This window comes from Dermochelys coriacea, chromosome 6 (assembly GCF_009764565.3).
Source record: "Dermochelys coriacea isolate rDerCor1 chromosome 6, rDerCor1.pri.v4, whole genome shotgun sequence".
NCBI classification, from domain to species: domain Eukaryota; kingdom Metazoa; phylum Chordata; order Testudines; family Dermochelyidae; genus Dermochelys; species Dermochelys coriacea.
Window position 1 is genome coordinate 31,251,485 of NC_050073.1, and position 14,794 is coordinate 31,266,278.

Below are 14,794 nucleotides of genomic sequence, written 5' to 3' on the forward strand. Positions count from 1 at the left end.
ACTTAATCATTATTAGGTCTGCAATACCAGAAGCACTTCTCAGGTGCATTGCAAGCATAAGGCCAAAGGCTGGAGATGAAGTCCTGGCCCCATTAAAGTCAATGGGGGTTTTACTATGGACTTTAGTGGGCTATGGAGCAAGCACTAGTATCCTATACAACCCCACCACCATTGTGTTGTCTCTTGGATGCATATGCTAATTCCCCCAAAACCCTGCTCTGATTGGGAGAACCGTGTGGGGCCAAAAAGGAAGGGTGAGGTTGCAGCTTTAGAACTATCTCTGTACTGCTGCTCTATGGAGGGGAATGGCTGCTTGTTCAGCTCTTCTTCCAGTCCAACCCAACCACTCCCTTCCTCGCCTTCCATGCTAGGGCACAGGGAGTCTCTATAGGCCATAGCTGCATGACATGCAAAGATTGTAGACCCTCTGCCCTTACACTCAGACCGCAGCAAGGGATTATACTATTGTTTAAAAAATGACAGACATGTATGGGTTTATAATTTTATTTTGAAAACAAATCTTACCATTAAGCCAAGGGAAAAATTGTTCCTAGACAAAGAAAACAAATTGCACCCAACAGCAGATCTGAACTTGCTCCCCCATGGAGCTGAATTTGATAATACCAATTCAGGTATGAATTTAGGCCCTGAAGTAAATAACAACTCAGTTAGACTTTCTTTGTGGTGCAAAGAAATGCTGCTAAAGGAGGATTGTTAATCTTTCTTTTTCAGTGGTGTTCATGGTCATGCTGTTAAGAGATGGTGCATGGATGGGATAGCAGTGAAGATAACTTAAGTAGCCAATAACAATATGACCATGAATAACCAGGGTCCCAAACCATATTCTACATGGGTCAAGTACCAGAAGGATACTATTATCCTAATGTTAGGCTGATTATAAAACCTGATAGCAGTCCAGAACCTATCTAAACAGCCAAGTTGTCTCTCACTGAAGCCACTGGCAATTTTGCCTGTTACTTCAGTGGGATCAAGATCTGACCCAGAATCTTCTCAATTATATATAAATCAGCCTGACTCGCCACTCATTTTTTATAATACAAATTTGTTGATTGATAAATTATTTGAGTGAAAGCTGCTTTCTGAACAGCATTAAAGACAGAAAAGAATAGGGACAATCTTTCCACTGGATGTCACTCTTAGCTTAGGTCTAGTTTATCCTAAGACTAGTGCATCAATAACAGAAAACTGGTCTGCTGGCTTTTTTTTTTTTATAAGAAAAGGTTTCTTATTTAATCCTATGGTTTATAGAATTACTTTGTTTTAAAGAAGAGTTCTTAAAATTTAATAATAAAATGCCACTCGTTCTTTTTTGCCTGTGTATCTCTAATACAATATAGTTCTGTACAACAAATGAGGTTAGATAAATTAATTGATCTCTGAAATCATACTATAAATGATATCCTAAGTCCATGTAATGACTGATTGTGTGTTGAGACTTGGACTTGACGTAGGGTCTTCAGTATAAAGCTAATGGCACATTCTCTATTTTATATATATCCACAACAAAAACTGCACTGTGCAGACAAACACAGTTATCCCACAATAAATAACTCTCAACTCTCCCCACACATCATCATTTAATCTCTTTATTCAAAAGTGAGAATTTTTAAAAGCACTAAAAACTGTCACAGTATAAAATCATACTTTGATACATAAATAAGTTTGCACAAACATGGATCTCTAAGCCAAAAAAGATGTTTCTAGCTGATAAAATACATTGTGTGCTAAATCTTTATCAAATCCACATAAGAACATACTTTTATTCTCAAAAGGTAGTCTATATACCAGATTAATTAGTGTTTGCTTATATTTACTCATTTTATCTTGGGACAAAATTGCATGCAACCAAAATAGACAAATTTTGTTTACATGTCAACAATACAAGAATTACTTATCAGAAGGGAAAATCCAAATCCACTAGGAGACTTTCAATTCTCTGAAGAAAAGAGGCAAAAAGTTCAGTGGAAATAACTTTGCTTTTTCCTCTGAGGAAAAAAAAAATCATAGTTCAAAACTCTTTTTTTAAGCCCTGACACAGTCATAGGCATGTGCAGCACATTTCATTAGGGTGTGCACCCAGAGAATTTTATTTATTTATTTTTTTAAAGGCGAACATTTAGCACACAATTTTCCACACTGAAAAAAACCCAGTAACCTAGTTAATAATAAATAATAATAATAATAATGATTAATACTACTAAAATCAACTCATAAAATTAATGAAAAATGTGTGTATACTGTATATGAGATTATTATATGAGAAATGAAAATGAGCTTGCTTTGGGATTTTACAAAGCACTTATATCATTTTAACACATTTGGTACCCTAAGTAATGATAACACCTCTTGCAAATTACATAAATAGTTATCTCATGGTCCCCTTCCTTCACCCCATTGCAAAGGCGCAGGTGTTATTGCTAGCTGCCTTAGGGCTGCAGAAAACCCTATGGGCAAAACATATAGAAAGAAGAGGATCAATTTATACAGAGGGCTGAAGGGGGACTCCCATAGTGCATTAATTAACACTTAATAAATACATCAAAATTAAATACATTACAGTGATAAGAACCTGTAATGACAACTTTACTTCATGGGAAGCTCCAGAGAAAGAAGACCCAGAGGGAGTAATGGTAGGGGGAATCCCAGGGAGACCAAAGGGGCGGGTAGAAGAAGCAGACAGAGAACAAGGGTAGAGGCAGAGTGGCTGTAGGGTTGGCCCAGTCTTCTGCATCTCCCCTGTGGGTGGAGACACTGATCTCTCTCACTGTGAGAGGGAACAACAGAATGGAATGCCCAGAAGAATGAATGACTTGAGGACAATTTCCTGAGGGACCCATACCCATACCCTTGCAGAGCTTTTCTAGCTCTGACATTTACATTTCTACATGGTTTGGCCCACAGAAATAAAAATCTGCACATCTTCCATGTGTTTTTGGACCAATGGAAAAAAAACAGTTACAATTCAAGTGACTTATAAAATTCCCTATGAAACCGAGTTAAAATAAATGAGCTTATGAATAACCAGAAAAAACACTTCTCAAGTGAAAAACTATAACTGGAATTCTTTGCAAAGAAACTGTAAGTTTTCTTACAAGAAGAGCCACAAACTGTCTGGAAAGGAAGAGCAGATTAAATTTTTTGCCTCGGTGAAATTAAATATCCAGAGAATTGCTGGGCCTGTGATGATGAGCGGCGTTTGCTCACCTGTGGCTCCCTCTCCCCGTGCTGTGGAGGCACAGCGGGGCAGGTCTGCATCTGGTGCAGCTCCCATTGTCCTTGGTGGCCAACAGTCTGGGAGCCTCCTGGCCGATGAAGTGGGGGCAGGAGGGGGAAGGCAAAGGGAAAGATTGTAGGGAGCTCGGGAGCAGGGGAAGCAGGGGGGAGGGGAGCTGTCTCTGGAGGCACAAAGGGGGGGGCTCTCTGGAGAGGGATGATGGGGGCACAGAGGCTGGTGGGGATCTTCCAGGGGGGCAGAGGGTTGTGGGGGGGTCTCAGTGGGGTAGGGTGGGGGGGAATGATGGACAGAGCCAGCTGCAGCCCGGGTCTGGCCTGTGGGGGAAGGGAGTATTGCTATACCCCCCAGGAAGCCCTCTCTGTACTGTGTATTTTATGCCAGCCCCAGGGTGTCCACCGCTGCTCCCTTCTCCTGCCCCCGGCTCCATCTGTTTGTCTGCCCCCCCCCCGTCTGTGTCTGACAGGGACAGACTCCTGCAGCTCCCTCCCCCTCCCGCTCCCAGCTGGGGAGGCGCGGTCCGGCAGCTCTGGCACCGCCCCACAGCTCCCATTGGCCAGCTTGCTGGCCAATGGGCTGGGAACCGGCTCAGTTCTGGGAGGGGGGGGAAGGGAGGCAGCGTGCGGAGCCGCCCGGCCTCTCCCGAGACGCTCCGCAGCGCGCAGGGACGCCGGGGGGGGGGAAGCGCCCCGCTCCCCCCCCCCCCCCGCCTCTCGTTGCTGAACCGTGGAGCCTGGGCACCACGGCCTATCTCCCCGCCTGTGTGTCCAACCCACCCTGTCCCCTGACTGTCCAGCCTCCGGCCCCCCCAACCATGAGGCTCCTAGCAGCGTTTGGCTCAGCGCGGAGCCAGACCCGCAGCCCCAGAGCTCTGCCCTGCTTGAGGCACACCCCGTGCGCACGCCTATGGACGCTGTACTCAGAGTATAGGGCCTGTTGCAGAGCCCTTCACAGCCAATGGAAAGACTCACTGGGACTTCGGTGGCCTTTGGATCAGCCTCATAGAGCACAGAAGACAGATGTTTTTGCCCCAGGGACCTTAAAATATATGAAGCAAATCCTGCTCTTCTTTCCATACTCGCTGAATGCCCTTGAAACAAGAGGATCACCTTGGAGAGAGGGGGTACTATAGAATTCTAAGAGCACAAGCACTGTGTTTACATCGCCTGATCCTCTGCAGAGGCTTTGTGTCCTAGTGCAGTTTGGGTGTGGGTGGATGCACCACTACATGGATCCACCAGGCATTCGTTCCTCCACGGTGCAAAGGAGTACAGGAGACATGGTCTTCAGCAGCTCGGAGACAGAGCAGCCATCATGGAACGGTTAAGATTCCTTTCCTTCCCATTGCCCACCTCAGCACACAGACCATTTACTGCATGCTGGGGAAAGCATTTGATCCTAAGTAAATACACTTTTGAAAGTCCTTTTAGTTTATGCCAATGAGTTAAACTGCTTATTAATTGAAGTGATGTTCTGTAATGCTCCATTAGGAGCAGCAGTTCAAAATCTATCACATAGATTTTGTTTGCTTCAATTCCATTAAGCTGTCATAGGGCACTTCGGGTTTTGTGGCATTTCATTTTGCATGGCTCCTCAGGGTCAAAACCAGAACTGCACACAGCTGTCCCTTGTAATTACATTTCACTGACAAGTCAGGTGTTTGGTTTTTGGCTTGATGCTCTAGCAGAGTCAGCATTTAATAGTCAGAAATAAGCTTTGAAACTAATGCCCCTTTAAAGTGATTGAGGTGGTTTGCAGCTTTGATACTTAAGTTTCAAATGAGTTAGCTAGAGAATTAGCAAGAGAAGACAAAATTCATACCAGCACAGAAGTCTAATGCTAGGGCCCCTTCACTATCTAAGTCCTGCATTAAGCAGGACATAAATGGAGACAAAGGCCTTTTTTGTAGCTCTTGTACTGGAGAGGCTTTCACCCACAGAGCACTGAGTCACATACGTGCAGCTAGAAACATCACTTAAATTTAAGTAAATTCTGCAGACTACCTCAAGAGCTGTATTAAGCTGCATGTATGTCAACAATTGTCAGTATAACTTAGTACACTTGAACTAGCACTCTGGGGCAGAGGTATAAGAGGCTTTGCTAGAAGCCTAAGTCCACTAGCCTCCCACCCCCCACATCAAAATGGCTTATAGTTTTACCTGGGAACAGTGAGCTGAGGTGAAGGGACCAGAGCCAACATGCTGCGGAACCTGCTGGCTCTTCGGCAAATTTCCCAGAGGACCATAAGCACTGCTTCACACAGACAAGTTGCAAACAGAGTTCCAGAGAAGCAGAAGCTTTTTCAGGAGGATAATGGAATGCCAGTGCATCTTAAGAGTGGACTAGCAGATCGTTTGCTGTATAGAACCACCATGGCTCTAACAGTTTTTGGAACATGCTGTGCTATTTATGAGCTGTTTGTAGCTGCAATGCCCAAGAAAGTGAAATGATTCCAGTTTACAAGATGCCTCCTTAATTAACATCTCTTTGTCCAATTTCATGTAATTCTTCAGGGATCTTGCTTGTCCTTGTCATACATGGTTGATTTCATGTTTGGGATCAATATTTATGTTAACTGCAACCAATAAATCAGTTTTTACATGTTGGGGGAAACAAAACAAAACAAAAAAAAACCAACAGTGAGCCCAGGCTGCTACAGCTTACACTTGACCCCCTGATCTGCCTTCCTGCCTCACAAACTTACCTTTGTCGTCTTCTGGCCAAAGGAGCGGGTTGATTGCCTGTTCTACCCAACTTACTCTGCATGGAGATAGATGCTGACTACAGATGGTCCAACTGCACAGCTTCAGGAGAGTGGTTGCTGCTAAATAAAGAACACTGTTCCACAAATCCTAAAGCACCTTTGGAAAGTCAGAAAGCAACCTGGCTTCTTCTAAACCAGAGTAGCAGAAGCTGGGAGTTTTTGTTGCACCGGCTGCTCTAGTAAGTAGAGTAATTAGTACCAAATAGAATGGTTGGTTTTTTGTTTGTTGGTTTGTTGAGTTCCTCATACTGATTAAGTTTCTTCATTCCTGAGTTGGAGACAGCTCTTTCTGGGGGTGAAAGGACAATTCAGCCCTTATGTCCAGTTATTTTTGATGTCTTTGCTGAGATTGATCATAAATGGTTTCAGTTATAATGGTAGTTTTGAGCTATAGATTCAGGATCTACATATGCACTTCATAACGTGTTGGGCTGGATTCACTTTGTAGTGGCCATCCAACAGCCATAAAATGGTGACCTCTATAACTATCCACCAGAAATGTGTTTGTTGCCAGAAAGACACTGCATACAAGGCATACAAAACTAGCCTGGTTTCCAGCAAGCAGGTTGTTAACTTTCTACTTAGATCTCCAACAGGTGTACAGAGCAGAGCCAGGAAGCAGAGCTGGGGAATGAAATTCCAAGTAGACCCTTAGGCCTGATCTATACCTACCTACTTTGCTTAGGGCTGTGGAAAAATGTTGTGCCCTGGGAACTATAATTAGGTTAACCTGACACCCAGTGCGGATACAGCTAGGTTGATGGAAGAATTCATCTGGCTGCTTAGCCACTGCCTCTCTAAGAGGTGGATTAACTGCATCAACAGAAAAATCTGTTCTGTCAATTTAGGAAGCATCTACACTAGGGTGCCACAGTGGCACAAGTGCTGTACACCCAGTTGTGTGCCAGATCTGTACTTAGGTTGGTGCTTTGCTGTTTTGTGTGTAGTTGTATAAAGTTGTTTTATTTTGCTTGTGGCAACCAATGAGCTATAAAATCTTGAGGAGAAAAACTTGCAGAGGCCTCTTCCTTCATCATTGCCTTCTACCAGCTTATCCACCCCATATCCCATTAGCCCTCTCTTGAGCCAGCTAGTTCCCCAACAGATTATGTTATACAACAATCTTTTATCTTCATCTTTTGTGTTCATTTTGTAAAGAACATGAGCTTTAAGGGTTACATGGTAAGTGATCTGCCAAATGTCACTCTACTTTGCTTTATCTGTGGGAAAGGTTAACAAAAAGGCGGGTATCAGCAGCCGAGACTTGTACTGGTTCAAGTTTCTGACCTTGTGAAGAATCCAACTACACAGTATTTACAAGTGTTTAGCCCCTACTTGTACTCATATTTCCTTGCATAAATTCATGTTTCTAGCTGCTTAAAACTTCATGAACTTTGCATAGAATTAATTTAAAAAATGAGTCACAGAAATAACATCATCTGATCCAAATAAACAATTATGGATAAAAAGAGCAATGCAGAACCAAAATTTAGGTCCGGTATAAGTGGGAACAAATCTCCCTGAGTTTTTATGGGATGTGAGATAAGTTAAATTACGTTTACGTTACGTACTGATGTCTTAGACCAGTGGTTCAAAAACTTGTTCTGCTGCTTGTGCAGGTATTGCCCCTGGCGGGCCGGGCCAGTTTGTTTACCTGCTGCGTCCCCAGGTTCGGCCGATTGCGGCTCCCAGTGGCCACAGTTTGCTGCTCCAGGCCAATGGGAGCTGCTGGAAGCGGCAGCCAGTATGTCCCTCAGCCCGTGCCACTTCCAGCAGTTCCCATTGGCCTGGAGCAGCGAACCGTGGTCATTGAGAGCAGCGATCGGCCGAACCTGCAGACGCAAACGTAAATAAACTGGCTTGCCCTGCAAGGGGCTTTCCCTGCACAAGCGGCGGATCAAGTTTGGGAACCACAGTCCTAGACAATAGACATTACAACCCGTTTTCTTTATTTCACTATATTTTTACAGTTAACAGCATGATTTTTCAGCGATAATATAGTGATTTCTTCCTTACCCCAGGCACATACTTGCACTGGTTATTGAAATATGAATTAATAGTTTTAATTGTATGATAATCCCATGAATTCATTCTTTGTGCTCTTTGCTGTTGAATACCAGACAATTTCACACATGTGACTTTTCCTCCTCCCCCCCACTCCCAGACGAAAATGCAGAGATGTGAAATGAATGGCCTATTATAATTATAGAAGTTTCTGTACCAACATTTATACATGGAGAATCTTATTATCTAGGTTATACATAGGACACTAGATATATTACTTGTCTAAATGAGCCTACTATAAGTTGGGTGCACGACTGGCTGAAAAACTGTACTCAGAGAGTAGTTATGGTTCATAGTCAAATGGGAAGGGCATATTGAGTGGGGTCCAGTTCTATTCAATATCTTTATAATTGATTTGGATAATGGCATAGCGAATACACTTATAAATTTGAATTATACCACGCTGGGAAAGGTTGCAAACCCTTTAGAAGACAGGATTAGAATTCAAAATGATCTTGGAAAAACTGGAGAAATCATCTGCAATAGGAGAAATCATCTGCAATAAATAGGATTAAATTCAGTAAGGATAAATGCACAGTATTACACTTAGAAAGGAATACTAATTTGTGCAAGTACAAAATGGGAAGTGACTGCTTAGGAAGCAGTACTGCAGAAAAGAACCTGGGGGTTACAGTGGATCACAAACTAAATATGAGTAGAAAATGCAATACAATTGCAAAAAAAGTGAACATCATTCTGGGATGTATTAGCAGGAGTGCTGTAAGCAAGACCCAAGAAGTAATTCTTCCACTCTGCTCAGCACTGGTAAGGCCTCAACCGGAGTACTGTGTCCAGTTCTGGGTACTACACTTCGGGAGAGATGTAGAAAAAGTGGATAAAGTCCAGAGCAGAGGAATAAAAAATATTAAAGGTCTAGAAAATATGACCTTCTAAGAAAGATTGAAAAAATTGGGTTTCTTTAGTTTGGAGAAGGGAAGAGTGGGGGTGGTGGTGGGGGAACATAACACTCTTCAAATAGGTAAAAGATTGTTATAAAGAAAAGGATGATAATTTTTTCTCTTTATCCACTGTGGCCAGGATAAGAAGTGATGGTCTTAGAGTGCATCAAGGGATATTTAAGTTAGACCAGTGGTTATCAACCTATTTACTATTGTGGGCTGCATATGCAGCTCTCTCTGTGTTATGTGGGCTGCATCTGCACAATAGATACCTGTATGGCCCAGAGGATATCACGTGCCACAGCTGTGTGCAGATTGGGATGCAAGCAGTCCACAGGCAACAGGTTGACAACCACTGAGTTAGACATTAGAAAAAAATTCCTAACTGGAACAGATTACTTCAGAAGGTTGTGGAATCTCTGTCAGTGGAGGTTTTTAAGAACTGGTTAGACAAGCACCTATCAGGGATGGTCTATAATATTTAGTCCTGCCCGAGTGCAGGCAGGCAGTGAAAGGTCTCTTCCAGTCCTACATTTGTATGGTTCTGTGATAATTCAGTAGGTTTTTGTAAACAACTCTACATTTAAAAGATTATTCCTTCACTTCTAATATCATATACTGAAGACAAAATCACACACAACTGATGATAAAGAACAGTGACATGTGAAGTTAACATTGCAGATTGTGCTTAGTACTTACTTCTGTTGAAAAATAGCATCACTTAATGTGTGAATACTGTCTGAAACTTGCCTTAGGGAAGTCCAAGAGCTCTATGGAATTTTGCAGGCATGGTGCTTAGCCACAGACAAAGTGCTTTCCAGTGAGATCAAGTATATAACTCATTCCATTAAATGCATTTCCTACACAATTTTTAGTTACAGTATGCTTCAGCAGCCGGGCATTTAGTACTTTCATTACATTGCTACCAGTTATTCTTGTTTTTAAATAGGTAGAAATTGCATCCTGTACCTTTTTACACTTGGAAATAAATGTCTTACAGTTTCTTTGAGACTGTGAATTCAGCTGTAGAAGTACCAATTGTGCACTGTGGTTTATGTATGGATAGCTACTTGTATTTAAATATTTTATTTGATATAGCTTCACTTCACTTGCAATAACCAGACAAATAAATAAAAGCACAATAGGGAAAAGGTGAGGAGATCTTAAAAATACAGATGTAACTCCCCCTCCCCCCCAATACTTTAAACAGGGGAGAAACAGTGGGGAAAGCCTGATCCTAATCCTTTTGAAGTCAGTGGCAAAACGCTCACCATTTGCAATGGGAACAGGATTTTGAAGTGGGACTTGGATAGTTTAGGGGGATTGGCAACATGGAAACTTTCAGTTTTAGGCTCTTGATGTGGCAAAGTGATGCAAACAGGTGGACCCCTGCGTTGGTATGGAGCCCTATTTAAATCAGTGGGGGGCTGTGCAGGCAGATGGGTTTGCTGGTATTAGATTGCAGGACGCTGATCTAGGAGGCTAATTCCAATCCAAGTTATTACAAATGGAGAATAATTATCTGACTGCTGCTTGGAAGCCTATGTCAAATGAGTTTGGTGATCTCAGCCTCGTCCTTGATGGTCAAGCATCCATATACAAAACCAACCACAAATGGTGCTAATTAATCCCCTTGTCACCAGTATCAAGAGAGGCTCAGTACTGACTCAGGCATGGAGACTGAACTATCACTTAACTTCCTAGGATGGGTCTACAGTATGTTTTTTTTTGCAAAACAAACTTATTACTGGTTCAGCTGCATTAGTAATAGTAGCAGTGGGATTCACAGAGCTCTAGGCAGCAACAAAACATGTATATATGAAACAGTGCTTAGGGTATTGGCAGCTGCCTGAAATCCTGTTTATTCTAGCACTCCCAATATTGCTAAGGAGGCATGAAAGGGGTAAAATGTATAGAAATGAGCTTAATATCCACAGTGTGCTAGATGTGCTTTTCTAGATCAGGATTGAGGCACAGTAGAATAGCAGACCAAATTTGGTGATGAATCCTGGTCACATGCCACTTTAGGAATGTTGCACGTATGCTTAGAAGAAGGTTGCATTGCCTATGTAGGCAGTGCCTCTTTTGTGAATAAACGGAGAACTTCTCTGTCCAGATCTGCTAATCCAGCACTATTCAGACCCACCAAATTCATATAAAATATTTAATTAAAAAAAACAACAACTGGACACAACTTTAATAGGAACCTATCCAAAATTCTGGCTTCATGGGGACTATGTAAAATAATCAACACAGGCAACAGTGCAGAAGCTCCATTATTGTTTTCTAATAAAGCCCAACCTTTAATAACATGGGGAGTGGAATAAAGAAGAGAGACCTGATCATGCCAGAAATTCACCAGGGAGGACTCCTAAGGACTGGAAAGATAGCATTATTCACATTACAAGTAGTAACTTGTATACTTTCCCATGAGGTTCATGAGGCAGGTTGGTCATAGGATTCGAATATGTAGTCCTTAGTATATTAATAGTCCCTCCAAAAAAAGGTCTTCCATTACTTCAACCAAGCTAGATTCCCTGGTTTGCTGCCTTTATTTCAGCAACCTTATCCCTGACCACAAATTTGTTCTCCTTCTTTATGTATGCTTTTCTGTTTTACGTTTACTATCCCCTTTCATACCTATGTATGTTAGTTGGGATTGAACCAAAGGACCATTGATTTTGCTCCTTTGCCAGAAGCTTTGGTTCTGAATGGTTCTGTTTGGGTGATTTGGTTCACTACTTGTCCATGTTTTGAATTTATTGTATCATCTAGGGCTTAGATTCTTTTTCATAATCACTATAAATATTACATAAAACTTATGCTTAACTCAGTTTTAATTTTTGCTTTATATCTTACCTTTTAAGATGTGTGGTCTACAGGCCATCAATAGTTTGGAGTCCTTTCTGGTGACCTTCAGAATGAAAATACCAAGTAACACCTTAATGCCATAAGACAGTTGAGGCTTGGCAGGAGAGAAGAGAAAAATGATTGCTCTATATATGAAGTGGGCTGCAGAATGAAAAAGGAACAGTCTTGGTTTAGTGCAATTGTGCTACCCTTCCTAAACTATAAATTTTTAAATCTTACATCTTGGCAGGTTGTTAAATTGAATGAATAGTTTAGTGATTGTCTGATAGTCGATAGTTGAGTAAAGCTTTTAAAATAAATCCATTTCACTTTATTTTCTTCTACATGGCACTTCTGTCCCCTCTTTCACTAGGCCCAGTTAGCAATTTTGTCACTACTCCTTATTATACCATCTCTGTAGTTATCTTGCATTATATGTGTGTCTACAGTAAGTGCCTGAGTGATTAGCAAAGATGTCTAAATGTAGCTTTTCCCATTAGACTCCAATTACCAAAGCAATGCCCTGGAAATGGGGTGTGAGCTTTGAGGTTTTTGTCATTTGATTTAGACATATTAATTAACACATACTTAGAAATTTAAAAATCCTTTTTTGGAGACAATCAATTTTGACATTTCTAGTCACTAACCCCAATTTAAAATAAAAGGTCTAGTTTTTTCTGTAACTTTCACCTCATATTCTTAATTTTAAAATTGTATCTTTCTTCCTATAGGAGTTGCTTTTATACTCAAAGATTTTTTGTTTCTTACACAAAATTGGAGGACTTATTTTTCTCTGGATAGATCAAAGCATAACAGATACAACTACTCCCTCTGAGAAAATGAGTCACGATATCCCTGCTACCCGTCCGCCTCCTGCTGGGGTGGAAGATAACTAATCAGCAAATCAAATCTGTACTCTGTCTTGTGAACATTCTCACCCAGATCAAAACATAAAAGTTGGGCATGAATTTTTTTTCCAATCAACCTCATACGAAAACTTTTTTGCACACATTTTAACTCAAAGAGGAAAGCACAAAATATGATGTCTTTATTGTCTATGTATCTCATTTACAGCCATAGTCAGCAGCAATACCTAAATGTAAGTTTCTGAAATGCTGTTCTGTTATGATCCAAACTCTTGACTAGGGCTTGGTTATATATGAGTGTTTTTTACCTAAAGATATATAAATAGTGTTATTACATGTGTCATCTCCTTGCCTTTGGTAGCCCTTCAGTGGCCAAAGTACTTTGTTTATTAAATGGTTTGTGGGGGCAAGATGAAGATGGGAATGAAGAGAACCTCATGAGGAAAAGTTCAGCAGTGTCAGCCCCCTTTTCAGGGAAGGGAGAAACTGCTTCACTCCACTATGCATCTCTCATTCTTCCTTTAATGAATATGTAAGACTGGTATTGTTAAAAAAAAATCAAAAGCCCTGTGAAAAGATGGAGTTTGCATTGTATTTGCATGAATAGGAATATTAAATAGCCTTAGAAGGTCCACAATGGCCCAACTTTAGCAACCATCTTCAAGAGAACCTTGTTATCATAAAGATTTTGTGAAGATTCTTATGTTTACTGATGCATGTCTTAACTACTGCAGACGCTGTAAGAAGCAAAAATGAGTCAACCTGATTTTTCATACTATGCTAAACCTAGGGACAGTAGCCAAGATTTCTTAGGCTGGTAATTGCATTAAAAGGTAACTAGAGAAATGATGTATTTGTATTTAACAATATTCATATCTTCTTTGGCACCATGTTAATTAAACAATTGTGATGTTGTTCTGGCTGCAGATCAAGTCTAACAAACAGGAAAGAAAGTGAATCATAACTAGTCTATTATTCTAGTGGCAAATAGAGTGGTAGGAAATTCAATGTTTAGCTATTATTTGAACACTGACTTTGTGTCTTGAAATTCTTATTTAATTAGAACTGGATGAAACTGGTATCTGTGCTGCTCCAGTACGTACCCATGCTATTGACTCTTGGGCCAATATGGTAGGTCACGGTATAGGTAGATTTTTTTACAACCAGATTGGATCAACTTCTCCAGCTACAATGGCAGAGTCCAGTTATGTCAGTAGGGTTCCACCAGTAACTGAGAGGTGACTAAGACCAAAGAGGTGGCTTGCAACATAATACCTTATTTTTATATGGCACACTTGATCCTGAAGGATCCCAGCATGCTTTGCAGACTAAGGGTATGTCTGCACTGCAGCTGGAGGTATAATTTCCAGCTTGGGTAGATGTACACACGCTAGCTTTGATTGAGCTACTACACTAGTTGGAGCAGTGTAGCCCCAGGCAGTGGCATGGGCTAGTCACCTGAGCACAGCCCTTTCCCAGACCCTGTGTAAGTACTAATGTGGATACACCGCTATTTCCTGGTACTAATTTGATCAAAACTAGCATGTATCCATCCATCTGAGCTGCAGTGTCGATGTACCCTGACGGTGGGATTTTTAAAACCAGTCCACTCTGGCCTAACTTGACTCCCACATAAGTCAATGGTAAAATTGCTTTAGATCTCGATGGTAGCAGAGTTAAGTTGATGCTGAACATTTCTGAAAAATCTGCCCTAAATGTACAGGATTTATTTTATTTACCACTATTCACAGCAGAGTCATTGCTGTGTGACACTGGTCAAATCACTTAATCAATACAGGCCGCATTTGCCTCACCTGTGGAATGGGAATGCTTATCTACTTCATAGAGCATTGGGGGGCATAATTATTTGCAAATGCTACGAGATCCTCTGCTGTGAAAGTGCAATAGGTATTATTTTTTTTTTCCTCATAGAGCAGTGGTTTGTAATGTAGTATAATGGAAAAATTAATACTTAGTTAACTCATGTAAAACCTTTACATTTCTGTAGTCTCTTACATTGGATGATCTTAAATCACTCTTACAAATGCTTATTAAAGAGGCCTCACATCAGCCTGGTGAGCTCTGTAAGCATTAAAAT

At 41.2% G+C, this 14,794-nt stretch overlaps 1 protein-coding gene across 1 annotated transcript; it reads left to right on the plus strand.

Moving 5' to 3' along the window:
* The first annotated feature begins 3,995 nt into the window (after nucleotides 1–3,995).
* On the plus strand, nucleotides 3,996–6,196 carry LOC119857366 (cytochrome c oxidase subunit 7A2, mitochondrial-like). The gene has a single exon (XM_038406153.2). The coding sequence runs from the start codon at nucleotides 5,452–5,454 to the stop codon at nucleotides 5,701–5,703; it is 252 nt and encodes an 83-aa protein (XP_038262081.1). The 5' UTR covers nucleotides 3,996–5,451; the 3' UTR covers nucleotides 5,704–6,196.
* The last annotated feature ends 8,598 nt before the right edge of the window (nucleotides 6,197–14,794 follow it).

Coding starts and splice junctions, on each gene's coding strand:
- LOC119857366 (XM_038406153.2), top strand. CDS start 5,452: ATGCTGCGGAACCTGCTGGCTCTTCGGCAAATTTCCCAGAGGACCATA.